The following is a 15,294-nucleotide window of genomic DNA, read 5'->3' as shown; positions in this document are numbered from 1 at the left end:
AAACTGTTCATAACGTCCATAACGGCAACACAATGCCATGGTATTGAGTTGGCGTTGTGGACGTGACAGTTTTGCGTGGCATGGCCCTGTACTGATGCTGCCACTTTAAGCAGTCTTCCCGCTCCATCAGTAAGGCCCATTCCGCTCCTCATCACTCTATTACTGTGCTGGAATAACAATCCTCTAAATAGGGAGTTAGGGAGTTTCTCTGGGCTAGCAGCATCTAACTATGACAGATTTATATCATTTTTGAGACTGTATGGCCCTATTTTCGTTAATGTGTTAATTTTTCGTTAATTTTGTTAATTTGTTAGGGACCATGGACAGTGTTTCCCATACATTGACTTATTTGTGGCGGCCCACCACAATATCAACATTGACAACCACACAATGATTTTCCAGGTTGTACTAAATTGTGCTTAAATCTGGTTAGGATCATAACCACGCTGCGCTAATTTGCTAAAAACGGTTGCATTCAAGTTAATTCTGCAAAGCTACCACCGCAAATAGAATTCAATTCTGTGGGAAACACTGATGGACAATTTAACATGAATATTACCATTTGCATTCTCCCAGAGTAGTACGCTAATGTACATCTACAGAGATGCTGCTTGGTGGTTAGTCTGTGTAGTATTCCCTCTGGGTCTTTTACTAGGATACAGCTCAGCACTGCATGCATAGTGGCCCTTTGCCATGCATAAAGATCCCCTTAGCAAAGCACATAGCAAATGGATATGTGTAGACCACTGAGGGCTTAGCCATGTCTGTCATGAGTGCACAAGGTTTAAAGGCAGTGCTGGTTCATGCTAGCCTAGAAATCTAGACGCACCCTAGCGGCGGCAAATTAATTTGCTCAGCCTGTACGTCTAGTATCAAACCATAGGGATTTCTATTGGCTGACGCCGTGGACGTCATCCAATCACAGCGCTCTATTTTGTTAGAGAGTTAAGGCGGGCTTAACAGGATAACGACAGTCCTGCGACGGTGAACAACAAGGAAGGTGGCTATGGCGAACGAAGAGCGGTTGTTTGAATCGGCGTTGGCGTCAACTTTGGAGGAGTTGGACTTGTGCTTTTCTTTGAAAGTTGAGCAACACAATGCACTTAAGTCATTCCTTTCGAAGAAGGATGTATTTGCCGTTTTGCCGACGGATATGGTCGTAGCGCTGGCCTATTGCATGCCTAGGCAGTGAAAGACAATTCTCTGCCCGTCCCTTGGATTAAGCGAGGTGAATGGTTCGATTCCAGACTATACATTTCAATGATATAGGATGGCCCGACAGGCTAGGTTCATGCAGCCCCACACCCCGAAGATGCATCTGTTAAGACTACTGGTCAGTATTTCACATCTGAGACGGCTTTTATAAATATTCATGTATGGGTTTATAAAAATAGCACTATTCCAGATGTCCTCCCACTTCTGTTAATGGTCAGGGGCACTGACTTTATAGCAGGGACCTTTATCGGTAATGTGATTTGAGCAGTGAAGTATTGCTAATTTCCTTTCTTTTGTGATGTGAGTTTGTGCTCTATCCCTTGCCAATTGCACCCGTAACTTGAGTACCAAGCAACTGACCCAGGAAAATGACAGACAGGAGGAGTAATGAATGTTTTATTGTTCAAGGAACAGTGACATTGAAGATTCAAAATCAAAGATTCTGCCTATATTTTCATTCAGCTAGTCAGTCAGTCAGACAGCCAGCCGGTCCCTCTCCTGTCCCCAGAGAGCCTGTGGTCTGTCTTGTTTGTGACTGAGTAATGTAACCGTGCTCTCAAAGCCAGACACACGCTGGATGAGGGCTCCTCTGTCGGTCCTGATGTAGGCTGTTGAACACGCCGAGTCCCCAGAGAGACATTTCTCATTCACTACCGCAAATAACAGAGTGTGCTGCTGCTTGAACACAATGCTTAGTGCAGTTAGGTACTGGAGATGTACTGGACTTGAGTCTGTCACAGCATGAGTGTCGCTGAGGATTCATGTGTGGTTATATTTGTAGAGTTTGGTTCCAAAACGCTATATATCCTTTTTTGAAAACATTAATAAGTCATGTTATTTAATTGTGTATCTCAGGTAATATTAATAGTTTTGCAGCCGTGTTGTTTTGATTGAGTAAAGATAAATCAAATAGCAATAACCAAATTACAGGTCACTGAAATTTCCTGGAAAACAAACAAAAAAATATTCATGAAAATTCATGAAAATGGAGGATATAGCGTTTTGGAACCAAACTCTTCATTTGTAGAGTACAGGGTCTACCTTTCAGCCTGGTTTGAAATTGCAAATCGCATAGGGCCTGCATCACCATCTTATCTGTATTCAGTGAGAATCCAGTGCCATTTTGGAAGTGTCTTATGAAGATTGAATACAGACACCCATCTTGGAAGGTTAACAGGATTTAATTGAAAATACCAGTAGCCGTGGTAGATGTAGAAATTATCCTGTGTGAACTCCTGCCTTGATGAAAAATTGACTAACCCCTAAAATCTTTAAAATGTACCTTACCACCAAGACTATTGAATAACCTGTCTGCTTTCACTGCTCTGAAGTTGCCTCAGCTGTCATTGCTCGGGGTAGATTAGTTGGCTTGGCTCTCAACCCCACTGCATCTATTCTCACTGGGGTTTGCTAGACATTTTTCTGTTTTAAATGGTCCACCCACACATACTGTAGAAACACACTCTTGCACACATATGCTCACACACACACACACAGACACACACACACACACACACACACACACACACATATACACACAAAAAAACACACACACTCTTATACTCTCACACTTACACACACTTAAACTCTCAGACACACACACACACACACACACACACACGTACACACACACCACTATATACACACATAAAAACACAGACATTTGGACAAGTGTTTCACGCATTGCTGCTCATGCTGAATGCAGAAGGCACGTTATGAAGAGGCACATGGGAGTGTTGGAAATGTGAAGGCTGCATTCATTCTTTAATTACTGGTCATTACGTGAGACCCAAAAATTGCTTCTCTGTCTTCCTTTGCATGTGAATGTTGTACCATCCCCCCCCCCCCCCCCCCCCCCCCCACTTCCTCCTGCTCATGAATCTCGTCTCCTGTTTTTCTCCCATGTGCAGGTGTTGCCGAGCATACTGCAGAAGCATTGCTGTATCTTACCTGACAGAAACACAGGTAAGTGCACAATGCAATCCCTCTGCCCCCCCCCCCCCCCCCCCCACCCCCCACCCCCCACCACCCAACACCTCTCCTTAGCTACACAAATCAGTCCGCCTTGCTCAGCAGATCGAGACTCGGCATCTGTCTGGCTGGCGAGACCAGCGTGTCCCATGGGCAACCGGCGACGTCCCCGATGACAGCTGCTGACATGATGATGGTCCCACAAGAGAGCGGTGGTGTTGCTCCGCGGTTGAATGCCTGACATCCTGTAGCTGAACGCTGTGGCGCTGCTAGCTGTGAGGTGCAACTGGTGGGATTTTGAGCGTTGGAAGACACCAGAAAAAAAGAAAAAAAAAAACGTAATCCTCTACGGTGCTGCTCAAGTCCATGGTGTTTCTAATCGTATTAACGTAGCCCCACTGAAGTTGTGCTACATTCACAGGTGTTCTATTTGTGTCTGTGAGTCAGCAGGGAAGCAGTGACGTTCGTGTTTACCGAGAGCTCTCACTCAGCGACGGACTAATAGCTCGCAGTCCACCTACCGTGCCTTGGAGAGTCACTCAGGGTCAGTGGATTGTGGTGGGTGGGCTCTCCTCCGAGTGGACTTTTGGAGGACAGATGCAGACACGCAGATGGAGGAGGGAGCGCTCGCTCTAAATAAATCCCGTCCACCAGAGCGGCGTCTGGGGCTGGCTCGTGGATGACTCACTTGTTTTCTGTTTTCCCAGACAAGAACTTGCTAATCAGTTGTTCCAAATGTTGCGCAGCGTACACCATTGGGGGTAAATAGAAAGGGAGAGGAAGGATTACTATCATGTGTGCTGGCAGTATTGTGGTGATTTGGTCATTCACACGGCATCATTGAATAGTTCTAGACACCTTGCTGTGTCTTTGTTATGCTTGGATACACTGATGCAGTTGTGAAGAAGTGGCTGATGAAATCAGGAAGCATGGAGAAAAATAGAGTTTTGTAATAAGGATGCGAAAGATGGAGTGAGAGAGAGAGAGAGAGTGAGAGAGAGAGAGAGAGAGAGAGAGTTCTCTGCTTGTAGCGTCTATGTAAAGCAGAACACACCAGTCTCGAGCTATTGATCTTACATATCAACAAAATAAATATTCTTCCCCTAATATCAGGGTTCGTAGATCTTTGATGACATTTAATGCGGGGTGGGACTTGTCGAACTAGAGCAAATATTCGAATTTGAGGCAACATGAAACAGCTTTTAACTTTGCATCTGCCTTCTCAAAAGGTCAGCCTGTAGTTTTTACCAATGGTTGTCACAGGTACTTGCCTCTGTTGCTTTCACTGCCTCAAGCTAGCAGGAAACAGCAAGAGGTGATCAGTCAGGATGTCCAGGGCATACTTAGCAGCTCTTTGTTCTCACCACTCCGCCATAGCCTCCAGCTTGCTGAATGTAGTCTGCCCCGTGGGTGTCTGAGTGTCGGCGGTCGGACGTGCCTGTCCTCCCGAATACTCGGGGTCCGGCAGTCTGACCCTGACCCCCGCCAGCCACCGGTGCGCCCCAGTGACGAGCACCACACAGCCGCCGGTCAGAAACGGCCCCAACAGGGACGCCATCTGGCTCTCCCTCTCCTCCTCCTCCTCCTTCTCTCGTTGCTGTCTCAGACAGGGAGGGGTGTGGTGTGACGTGGTGGTAGTGGTGTGTGTGTGTGTGTGTTTGTGAGCATGTGTGTGTGTGAGTGTGAGTGTGTGTGTGTGTGTGTGTGTGTGTGTGTGTGTGTGTGTGTGTGTGTGAGTGTGTGTGTTTGTGTGTGTGTGTGTGGAGGGGCTGGGCTGTCTGGAATCACTGCATTCGTGTCAGAGTTCTGACTGCATGGGCCGGTCACCAGGGTCTCAGTTTACAAAGTTGTCAGTGGAACAGCTTGCTGTGGCCCAAAGGGCTGTGAGGAGGAGAGAAAGAGAGAGAGAAAGAGAGAGAGACAGAGAGAGACAGAGAGAGAAAGAGAGAGAGACAGAGAGAGCGAGAGAGAGAGAGAGAGAGAGAGAAAGAGAGAGAGCGAAAGAGAGAGAGAGATAGAGAGAGAGTGCGAAAGAGAGAGAGAGAGAGAGAGAGAGAAAGAGAGTGTGAGAAAGAGAGAGAGAGAGAGAGAGTGCGAGAAAGAGAGAGAGAGAGAGAGAGAGAGAGAGAGAGAGAGAGAGAGAGCGAAAGAGAGAGAGAGATAGAGAGAGAGTGCGAAAGAGAGAGAGAGAGAGAGAGAGAGAAAGAGAGTGTGAGAAAGAGAGAGAGAGAGAGAGAGTGCGAGAAAGAGAGAGAGAGAGAGAGAGAGAGAGAGAGAGAGAGAGAGAAAGAATGGGAACTAAGCTGTCAGAGGCTGAGTTGGGGGGGTGACGAGGGCTTTGGTGTTTTGTGTGGGGAGGGCTCAGGATGCGGCTCAGGGTCCTGCAGCCCCATCAGGGTGTGCCTCTGAGAGAGCAGCTCCGCATCGCGCACGCCTCCCGTCAGGTGCTCCAGCGACAGGCAGAGAGCCCTGATTCGCCGCCGCTCCTCGGCCGAATCTCGTAGCACGCGGTCGAGTAGCTCCTGCCTCTCCCTGCAATAACCCAGCGCGGCGCGGAGCCTCAGTCTGAAGTGGCCTGCAGCGGACTCCACATCCTGAACGCTGTGCGATGGAGTCTGAGATGCATGCTCAAAAGCACAGCAAGGGCAAAGTAACCTAGAGAGAGGGGGGAGATGGTTAGCATGATTTGCATGACACAGACTACAGAGCTAACATACAGCATACAATATAGTATCATTGAATTAATGAATCAGCATTCATGCAAGAAAGAAAGTGAGTGAGTGAGTGAGTGAGTGAGTGAGTGAGTGAGTGAGTGAGTGAGTGAGTGAGTGAGTGAGTGAGTGAGTGAGTGAGTGAGTGAGTGAGTGAGTGAGTGAGTGAGTGAGTGAGTGAGTGAGTATCAGAGTGTATGAGGATCAGAGTGTATGAGGATCAGAGTGTATGAGGTAGAGATAGAGAGGTGGTTGAGGACACAGTTGCTGTCACTGCTCACACTATTTACGAACTTTTGTGTTGGACATCCCCTTGCCAGTGGATGGGCGCAGACAAATATTTATCCAGTGATTTACCAGTGTTTGACTCCCGACTTGTAAACGTGCGCCGATAAGTCTTTTGCCAAACTGCATCTTTTATCAAGGCTCTGTTTTGACAGCGAGGGCATTTATTAGAACAATGCTTAATAAATATTCATGTGCAAATTTTATTTCCCCTCAGGGATGGAAGTGTTTAAAGGCTGATCTCTGAGAAAATAGATGGAAGGCTCCCCTTGGCTGCTGAACAAGGGTGTAGGCTGCGCACTTGGCAACCGCTGAATGAGGGCTGAAAAGGGTGAGACGCTGGCTGCAGGAGCAGCAGAGTCATTGCAGTGAAATGTATCATCTGGTGGCATTGTGGTGTAGCTAGGTGCGCGGGGATGCGTTTATTCTGAGTTCTGTTCAGCGTGTGTTTGTTGTGTATATTTGCTATCGCTCTGATCCCCTCTCGAACCCCCCATCTGCCCGAGTGCAGATAACACCTCTCTGTCTCGTTTATGAGCGCTTCACTCCAACACGGCAGTCGCACTCTAAAGTATGGCCTTGGACTTCCATCAGGGTTATTGCGGAGGCTCTGAGGAGACATATTGAAACAGCAGCGTGAGGCAAACCTGTAACAGGACATGCAGAAGTATTTCTCCCGCTCATCTTGATGTCTGGCACAGCGATCTTCTGGTTCGGCTGCGTCGTCGTCGCCCGTAATGAACTCCACAATGGCAAAATTGTCAACCAGGTGTGTCGCTGCGTGGTGCGGTTCGGGGAGCGGCGTCACCTCCCGGCATTTTGGACACGACAGCGCCCCCGATCTGGGCCCAGGCGTCATCGAGGGCTGTCGCTGGCCGGACAATCGGGCTATCTCACTCAGGCAGCTCAGGCAGAAGGTGTGTCCGCAGCGCAGCAGTTTGGGTCGGCGCCAGTTCGCGTCGTAGCCTTCGGTGCACACCAGGCAGGTGGACACTGCCTGCACGCAGCGGGGGGCCCAGCTCATGCCTGTGCTCCGGGAAAGGGGGAGGGGGTGTTTAGCCGTCAGTCTCCACTTAGCCTGACACTGGGTCAGCGAGGCTCGCCAGGGTGGAGGCAGTGAGGATGATGGTTGATGGTGGAGGTGGCGAGAGAAGGCTCTGGCGAAGCTGACACCCACCTGGAGAGAAGGCTCACAGCAGGCACAGTGTGTGTTTGATCCACAGGAGCTTATGTAGTGGGAGTGGGAGGGTGAGGGTGTGGGAGTGAACCTGGCAACCCATCTGTTTGTTTGGGCTGTGCGGTGGCACAGGCTGGGGGAACTTCTTATCTAAGCCATTAAACATTACTGTCTCTCCTCAAGGCCGGGGGAAGGAGGGGTGGGGGTGGGGTGCCAAAAAGTCAACCTGTTTGCCCGGAGTAATTGGTGTTGTTTGAATTGGTTCTGCAGATAAAGACGCCCAAAAAGCACAAGCCCAGGCCTGCTCTGGGTACAGAGATATCTGCAAGTGTAGTCACAGCAGGAGAAATAGTTTTTGAAATACTGCCAGGAGTGCTGCTCTCTGGAGCCACTCATTTCCTGTCACATGTGCTCTGAATCTGAACTGACAAATATCAGGGCATCAAATGATTCTGCCCTGAATAAGGATGAGATCAGCCAATCTCACAGGCAACATGTGTACATTTTTAGAGTATATTTTTAATCCCAGTGCTTTCTTTGGAATCCAGGATGTCCATATTAGTCAGGTTGTGTTCTTGTTCAATATGATGAATGATTTACTGAATGACTGAATTCCCTTTCAAGCTGAATTCACATTGCACAGGGTCATGGGTTTGTAGAAGGCATTTAGTTTTCAGAGTGATTTTTACTCAGGATATGGATCTGCCTTGCATGCTAAGGAGAAAATAGTGGTTGGCTTGGATTCAATGAGAACAAATTGCTATTTTAGTTAAAAGGCAGCAAGTTTCAATCTGCAATACACTTGATGTCCAGCGCTGAATCTGGTTTCTATGGAGACAATGCAGTCAGTGTCAGAGCAGGTAAACATCTTATGCCTTTTTATTTTGCTTGTGTGTTGGTTTGACAGCATAAATATGGCCACTCTCTACCCCCCACCCCTCCCCTCCCCCTGTCTTTGTCTTCCTCACCAAAGAGCCCTAATACTGTGGGAAAATGGAGGGGAAATGGAACAGTGTCACTCACAGCAGGCGCTGTGCTAATAAACAAACCCAACAAACAACATGAATCTCCATAGAAATGTCCTCGGGTCGCGTCCTAAAAAGGCTACAGTACAGTATGCCAGAGTGTGTCAGTGTACACGGATGGAAATGAATGTCTGTGTAGGGAGACTTCAAGTAAATAAAAAATAGTCCTTATTAATTCACATTAATATGCAGATGTGTGAGCTCCAACTGAGGAGACATTTCAAAGGCATGGGAGAGGGAGTGGAGGTAGTTAGGCTCAGAAACAGGTAATGGAGCAGAAATCTCTCCTGGCAGCGCTGACGGAGGGAGCTTTGGACGGAGAAGCCTTGGCCAGTTCTCTTCTCTCTCTCCTGCGGTGTTTTCAAATGAATTGACCACTTGAGTGACTCCGGCTCGGCCCTCCCTATTTAACCCTGTCTCAGGGTCAGCAGAAGCCTGCTGACTTCCAAATCAATCATAACACGTGGGCTGGGCCCGGGCTTGGCTGGCCTTCTTCTGCTTGGTGCTCTGCTTATTTTTTTATTATAAACATAGAGGTCAATGTATCGACCATGATGTGTGTAGTGTGCACTTTAGCAGAGGGCTCTTCTTTTGCTTTTGTGTTTGTGTGGACACTCAGAAATGTCCAGCAGCTCGGCATGGTCAAGGTCTTCTGTAGTCTTCAAAGAGTGGACTCCCCGGGCAGTTATTGTTCATTTTCAGAGCAGATCAGACGGAGGTATTTCAGTATCAAACAGCTTATCTGCTTGAGATACGACAACACACTGCATTTATATAGCGCTTTATCAAGACACCCAAAGCACTTTATAGTGAAACTGAAACCTCACTAACTACCAACTATGGCTGCCATCATATGCTAGAACACTCACAACACACCAGCTTGAGGTGGAGAGGGAGGGAATGAATGAATGAGCCAATTACACTGGGGGCTGATGAGGTTGCCAGATTGAATGAGCCAGGTTGGGAGTTGAGCCAGGGCACTGGGGATGGAATGGGGATAGTGTGTCTGTGTCTTTCGCAGGACTGCAGACGTCACCTTCCCTGCAGCTTCAGCTCTCCACATGGTGGACAGAGAGCCCTCTATTGGTCAGAGCAATGGAGTGCAGTTTATAGCACGGCCCTCTTCTATGTGGTCCCACTCCTCTTGGGCTCAATCCTTCTCTCATTCTCATTCCCTCTCTTCCCTCTTTATCTATTTCATCTTCCCTTTTTCTTTTTTTCTTTCTTTCTTTCTTTCTTTCTTTCTTTCTTTCTTTCTTTCTTTCTCTATTCCTCTGTCCTGTTTTACTTACCCTTATGACAGACATGCACATACAGACACATCCCCATACTAACCCATCTCTTGTACAGATGTTTGTATCTCTGCAGAACTGCACCTCTCCCATGACCTGTTGTCATGACACAAACTCTGACAAGCACCTTTCAGAGCAAATGACCCTTCTCCCCCCCACTCCATTAGACAGTAGAGCCACTCTACGGAGATCAGTGTTTGATGGATGCAAAGCCTGTGTGCATGACGTGCGCTCAAAGCCTGCAGCCTATTTTTGGCCTGTAATTAGGGTGTTAATATTTCAGCATTGTGTGTCTATTTCTCACGTCAGCGCCTCATTTTGACTGTCCCATTATCCCCCCCCCCCACCCCCTCCCACCCCCACCATCACTGAGGAATGCAGCCTTTTATCCCTAAATACTCTAAATGATGGTTGCAATCAAACAACTTTCTGTGGCAATATACATCCCCTTCAGCTGCATGATTATTGCTAGGAGATGATTAGTATAATTGTAACATTTGGTTCATAGTGTTTGGTGCAAAGCCACTGTAGTGGCACTATGGCAGTGTCCCGTACGGTTAAGGTATGTCTCTCCCTACTGAACTTTTTTTTTGGTTCCCAGGCAAAGCTGATTTACATTCAGGGTCTGAGGCCCTTATTGATTTTGTTTCCCCCCTCCCAGAACTCCCATGAGCCTCGCCTCTTCTGCTCTCTTCTCCTCTCTCTTTTCTTCTCTCCTCACCCTCCCTCCCTCTCTCTCTCCCTCCCTTGTTCCCTCCTCTCTTCCATTCTCTGGGCCTCTCACCTGCCTGTCAGTGACTCTCTGGCTGCCTCCTGTGATGGAGTGAGAAGAGGAGAGGAGAGAGAGAGAGAAGGAGAGAGGGAGAGAGTGCAGTGCACACATATTGAAAAGCATTGATTTGTAAGCATACAACGAGGCTTTGCAGCAGACACCTGGGGTGGCAGAGGAGCTCTTTTGGGACAGGTAGAGGGGTGAGGAGACAGACTCTGAACAATACAGAGGGAGAGTTTATGTCTGTCTGTGTGTGTATGTGTGTGTGTGTGTGTGTGTGTGTGTGTGTGTGTGTGTGTTTCTGTGTTTGTGTGTGTGTGTGTGTGTTTCTGTGTTTGTGTGTGTGTGTGCATGTGTGTTCACGTTCACGCATGCGTGTGTGTCTTGGTGCAAGAGAGAGGAAGGAAGTGTAGTTGTGTGTGTGTGTGTGTGTGTGTGCGTGCGTGTGCGTGTGTGTGTGTGTGTGTATGTCTACATATCTGTGTGTGTGTGTGAGGGAGAGCGAGAAAGAGAATGAGATGGGGCGGGTTAGATAGGCAGCCTTAAAATTACATAGCACAAGAGAATGGAAATATGTGTGTGTGTGTGTGTGTGTGTGTGTGTGTGTGTGTGTGTGTGTGTGTGTGTGTGTGTGTGTGTGTGTGTGTGTGTGTGTGTGTGTGTGTGTGTGTGTGTGTGTGTGTGTGTGTGTGTTTATGTGTGTCTGTGTGTGTGTGCGCATGAGAGAGAGAGAGTGTAGGTAAGGCTGAGAAGGGCAGTGTGTTTGAGCAGCACATCAGTGTGCACTGGAGCCTTTGCCAGGTGACAGCGGCCCCCTGTGTGTGTGTGTGCTGACAGCCTCTATTCTAGCCTCTATTCTCTCCTCTCCTCTCCTCTCCTCTCTTCTCTCTTGTCTCTTCTCTCCTCTCCTCTCCTCTCTCCTCTTCTCCTCTCCTCTCTCTTGTCTCTTCTCACCTCTCTTCTCCTCCTGTCTCTTCTCTGCTCCTCTCCTCTCTTCTTCTCTCGTCTCTTCTCCGCAACACTCCTCTCCTCTCTCCCCAGAACCCCTCTCTGATCCGGCCCTGTGATGTACAGCTGCACTGTCATTCCTCCACTCACCTGAAGTTGGCCCACGTAAACACCGTTGTTCTGTTTTTCAGTCATGCGGTGTCATCACCCGACGTGTCAGATCCCCACTAATGCTAGAGAAGTGCCTCTCCCACCACAGAACTCACATATCTACCACTACTTAATGGCCCATTATTGCATTATGGCTGCTGTTATAGCTGCACCTGCTACTCTTACCGGCCTGCTAGGCGCTCACCTCAGCGATAATGGACTCGCTCGAGTTCATCCTAGAGTGGGGCAGACAGCAGACGCCCGCGGTCAGAGGATGACCGGCCTGCCCCAGGCCCCCTAACTGCCACAGCTGTGATGCACACTCCTCTCGCTACTCTAACTGGAGGAGCTCTCACTGCTGCTCCATCCTCTTCACTGCAGAACAGCCTCTTGGGTGGCAGTCACATAGGCTGGAGGGAGAGGGTGGCTATCACCTGTGTGGCCGACACGCTATTAAGCACTAACGGTGCTGTTAGAGATCTGGCTCTTCCTCATCAGCTGGGAAGCAGACGGATAATGCAGGAGTTTGACCGTGATGAACAACCCAGGTCAGGGTGTTATGGATGGCCACTTAAATATCCTTCTGTTCAGATAATGTGTCAGTGTAGGTGGGGATGTGATAGTGTATGTGTCTGTGCATGCTGCTAATTTGAGTGTGCAAATGTGTTCATACAGTACATATTATGCATCTGTTTGTATGTGTGTGTGTGTGTGTGTATGCACAGGTTTTGTGTGTCTGTCTGTCTGTCTGTCTGTCTGTTTGAGTGTGAGTGTGTGAGATCAGGGCAGGATTTGATGGACTACTTTTGATGTAGATGTTCAATCTATTTGGCTGCTCCTGATTTGATATGGCCGCTCTTTTTTTCACAGCACACACACACACACACACACACACACACACACACACACACACACGTTTTGGCATGCTGTAGGGCCGTGGCCATGCCCCTTGTGTCCACTACACATTACATTACAGTGCCATGTAAACTGGGGTGGAGACAGCCTCTGGCAAAGCAGGAGTGCACACTATAGCACACTGCCTCTGATGTGCCCTCACTGTGTGTAGGCTGTTCTCCAGAGATATACCTGAATATCACCTGAATCATTCAGGCAAGTCCCACATTTTCCTGTGATAATATTGGCCTTAATATTGGGGCTAATTGAGAACTATCCTTTGTGATAGGTATGATTTTGCTCTGGTTGAGAGTCTCTTGATGCATATTGAAAGAGTTGTCTCCTTCCAACCATGGGGATCTGGGCTGGAGAGCATCTGTCTCTTACTGTTTCCCTTCAGTAGCATTAGAGCTCCCCCACCATGAGATTGACATGCCGTAATCTAGGCCTGTTTTAGCTGTTGTAATTAGCGTCCGCGCTGATTCCTTCTCTTTGAGTGCCTGTGGAGATCTTGTTGCTGTCAGCGCATCTCCACACACACACACACACACACACATACAAACACACACACACACACACACACACACACACACATACACATACAAACACACACACACACAAACACACACAAACATACATAAAGGCAATGAAGTGCAATCTTTATCAGAGCAAGACCGACAGTGAGAAAATCACCACCCCCCATTTCACCCCAGAGCGCCTGTCAGCTGTCGATATCTTCTGAAGCTTTGAACTCCAGCTCTGTGTGTTCATCACTCCATCCCTGAAAGTATCCAAGAGAGAGAAAGAGAGGAAGAAGAGTGAGATAGAGGCAGAGAGAGGAGAGAGGAGGAGAAAAGGGGGAAGAAGGGGATTTAGAGAGGAAGAGAGGTGGGAGAGAGATTTAGAGGGACTGGGAGAGGTAGAGAGGCAGATGAGAAGAGAGGGAGAGGAGGGAAAGAATGAGAGTGGCCCTCTCTCTCTCTTTTTTTCTCTCTCTCTCTTTCTCTCTCTCACTCCACCCTGCCCAACTCTGTTTTATGATGAGCTCTATCTCACTCTCCCAGCTCTGAGTCTTGTTTATAATTCCTCTGAGCAGGTGTCTCCATCTCTCTCTCTCTCTCTCTCTCTCTCTCTTTCTTTCTCTCTCTCTCTCTCTCTCTCTCTCTCTCTCTGTCTCTCCCTTTCTTCCTCTCTCTGTCTTTCTCTCTCTCCTGTCCGCCACTGCTGCGATGAGGCGTAGCCGGAAAGTGAGGGATGAACATTGTCCTCCTCCTTCCCCCCATGCCCCCCCCTCCTCCCTCCGTCGCTTTACACTGCAGGCAATACTAAAGTGATTGTAAACAAATCAAGCGGAGGAAGAGGGGAAGAAGAGGGGCAGGGGAAGAAGAAACCACATCACACACGCTCCTGTGAAAAGGTGTCTGACGGCCGAGGGTGTGTGTGTGTCCTGCAGCAGGACAGACCTGCCGAAGGCGGCCAAGAGAGATGGGAGAGAAGCAAATGGGTTTTTTGGATGTTTTAGGAACAAAATCACTGGAGTAATGTTGTTGGTGCTCCATCTATTCGTGTGTGTGTATGTGTGTGTGTGTGTTTATGAGTGAGTGAGTGAGTGAGTGAGTGAGTGAGTGTGTGTGTGTGTGTGTGTGTGAGAGAGAGAGAGAGAGAGAGTGAGTGAGTGTGAAAGGGTGCATGTGTGCTGTATGTGTGTGTGTGTGTGTGTGTGTGTGTGTGTGTCTGTGTCTGTGTCTGTGTCTGTGTGAGTGAGTTTGAAAAGGTATGTGTGTATGCGTGTACAGTGCAACCGGAAAGTTTTCAGACCCTTTCAAGTCTTCCATATTTTGCTATGAATGCTTAAAATGCATTTAATTATTTTTTTGCCTCACCAATCTACTCAAAACACTCCAATACTCCACAAAAAGCAGGTGTTTGGAGTGTTTTGAAAATGTCTAAAAAATAAAAGACTGTAATATACCATTTACATAATAGCTGGGAAGGAATATGTGAAAAATCATGAAGATTGGGCACTTCTGTATAAGTTTTTGATTTTTGGCAGGGTGTTAGGTATAGGCCTAAGGTTTTCAAAAATCCATGGATACAAGTTGGGGTGGCCCCCCTAGTGGCAGTTATCCATAAAATCCAAAATGGCCCCCGCCGAAAAGAGAAAAGGTTATATCTCAGCTTCCTTTAGTCTTAAATTGTTGTATAATGTATTTTCTCTACTTTGTTTGATACAAGGAATCCAATTTTGTTATGTTCTTCTTATTTTAAGTCCATTTCCATGTTAAATCTAGTATCATAGTCATATTTAGCTCATAAACTGTCAATATCTCTGAAAAAGTCACATTGAAATATTACTCAGGTCCCTTATTTTATACCCATATTTTACCTCTAATGTATGCTTTTCTTTGTTGATTGGACAGGTCATTATCACTATAGTGTCAAAAATCACATGTGTGACCAAAAGGACCATTGTTGCGGCCTTAAATAAACACAAATTCAGAACTATGCCACAGTGAAAAGTTACAGTATATTAGGCTTTTCACCACATTAAGGATCAATATTATATTTTAGTCAAATAACACAAAAAAACCAATTCATACTTAAACCATAGACTTTTTAATGAGGAGACACAGCACTCAAAAAATCCTCCATAGAAATGCATGAGCTTAGTTTGTAACGGCAATATGGCAGTTGTCTACGCAAATCACACCCCATCCGCGGCAAAATGTTGACATGTGAATACACTGAGCCAATCATGTGCTGTGTTGTGAATACATTGAGCCAATAATGTGGTGTGTTTTGAAGACATCGTGCCAATCATGTGGTGTGTTTTGAAGACATCGTGCCAATCATG

The 15,294-nt window shown here is 47.4% G+C and overlaps 2 protein-coding genes across 2 annotated transcripts in view; one reads left to right on the top strand and one right to left on the bottom strand.

Annotated features, from left to right (window-relative positions):
• Nucleotides 1-15,294, top strand: part of dlgap2a (discs, large (Drosophila) homolog-associated protein 2a) — a 165,434-nt gene that overhangs the window by 9,205 nt on the left and 140,935 nt on the right. The window contains exon 2 of the mRNA XM_042071882.1: nt 3,126-3,180. Within this exon, the coding sequence (XP_041927816.1) occupies nt 3,126-3,180 (55 nt within the window). The remainder of the gene's footprint in view (nt 1-3,125; nt 3,181-15,294) is intronic.
• LOC121692885 (E3 ubiquitin-protein ligase TRIM32-like) lies at nt 5,452-7,361 on the bottom strand. Its single transcript, XM_042071889.1, has 2 exons — nt 6,830-7,361; nt 5,452-5,841 (listed from the first exon to the last, which is right to left on the bottom strand). The coding sequence occupies exons 1-2, from the start codon at nt 7,204-7,206 to the stop codon at nt 5,493-5,495; spliced, it is 726 nt and encodes a 241-aa protein (XP_041927823.1). The 5' UTR covers nt 7,207-7,361; the 3' UTR covers nt 5,452-5,492.

This window comes from Alosa sapidissima, chromosome 19 (genome assembly GCF_018492685.1).
Source record: "Alosa sapidissima isolate fAloSap1 chromosome 19, fAloSap1.pri, whole genome shotgun sequence".
In the NCBI taxonomy this organism is placed as follows: Eukaryota; Metazoa; Chordata; class Actinopteri; order Clupeiformes; family Clupeidae; genus Alosa; species Alosa sapidissima.
The sequence above is the reverse complement of the archived record's forward strand: the minus strand, read 5'-3'. Positions and strand labels throughout refer to the sequence as shown.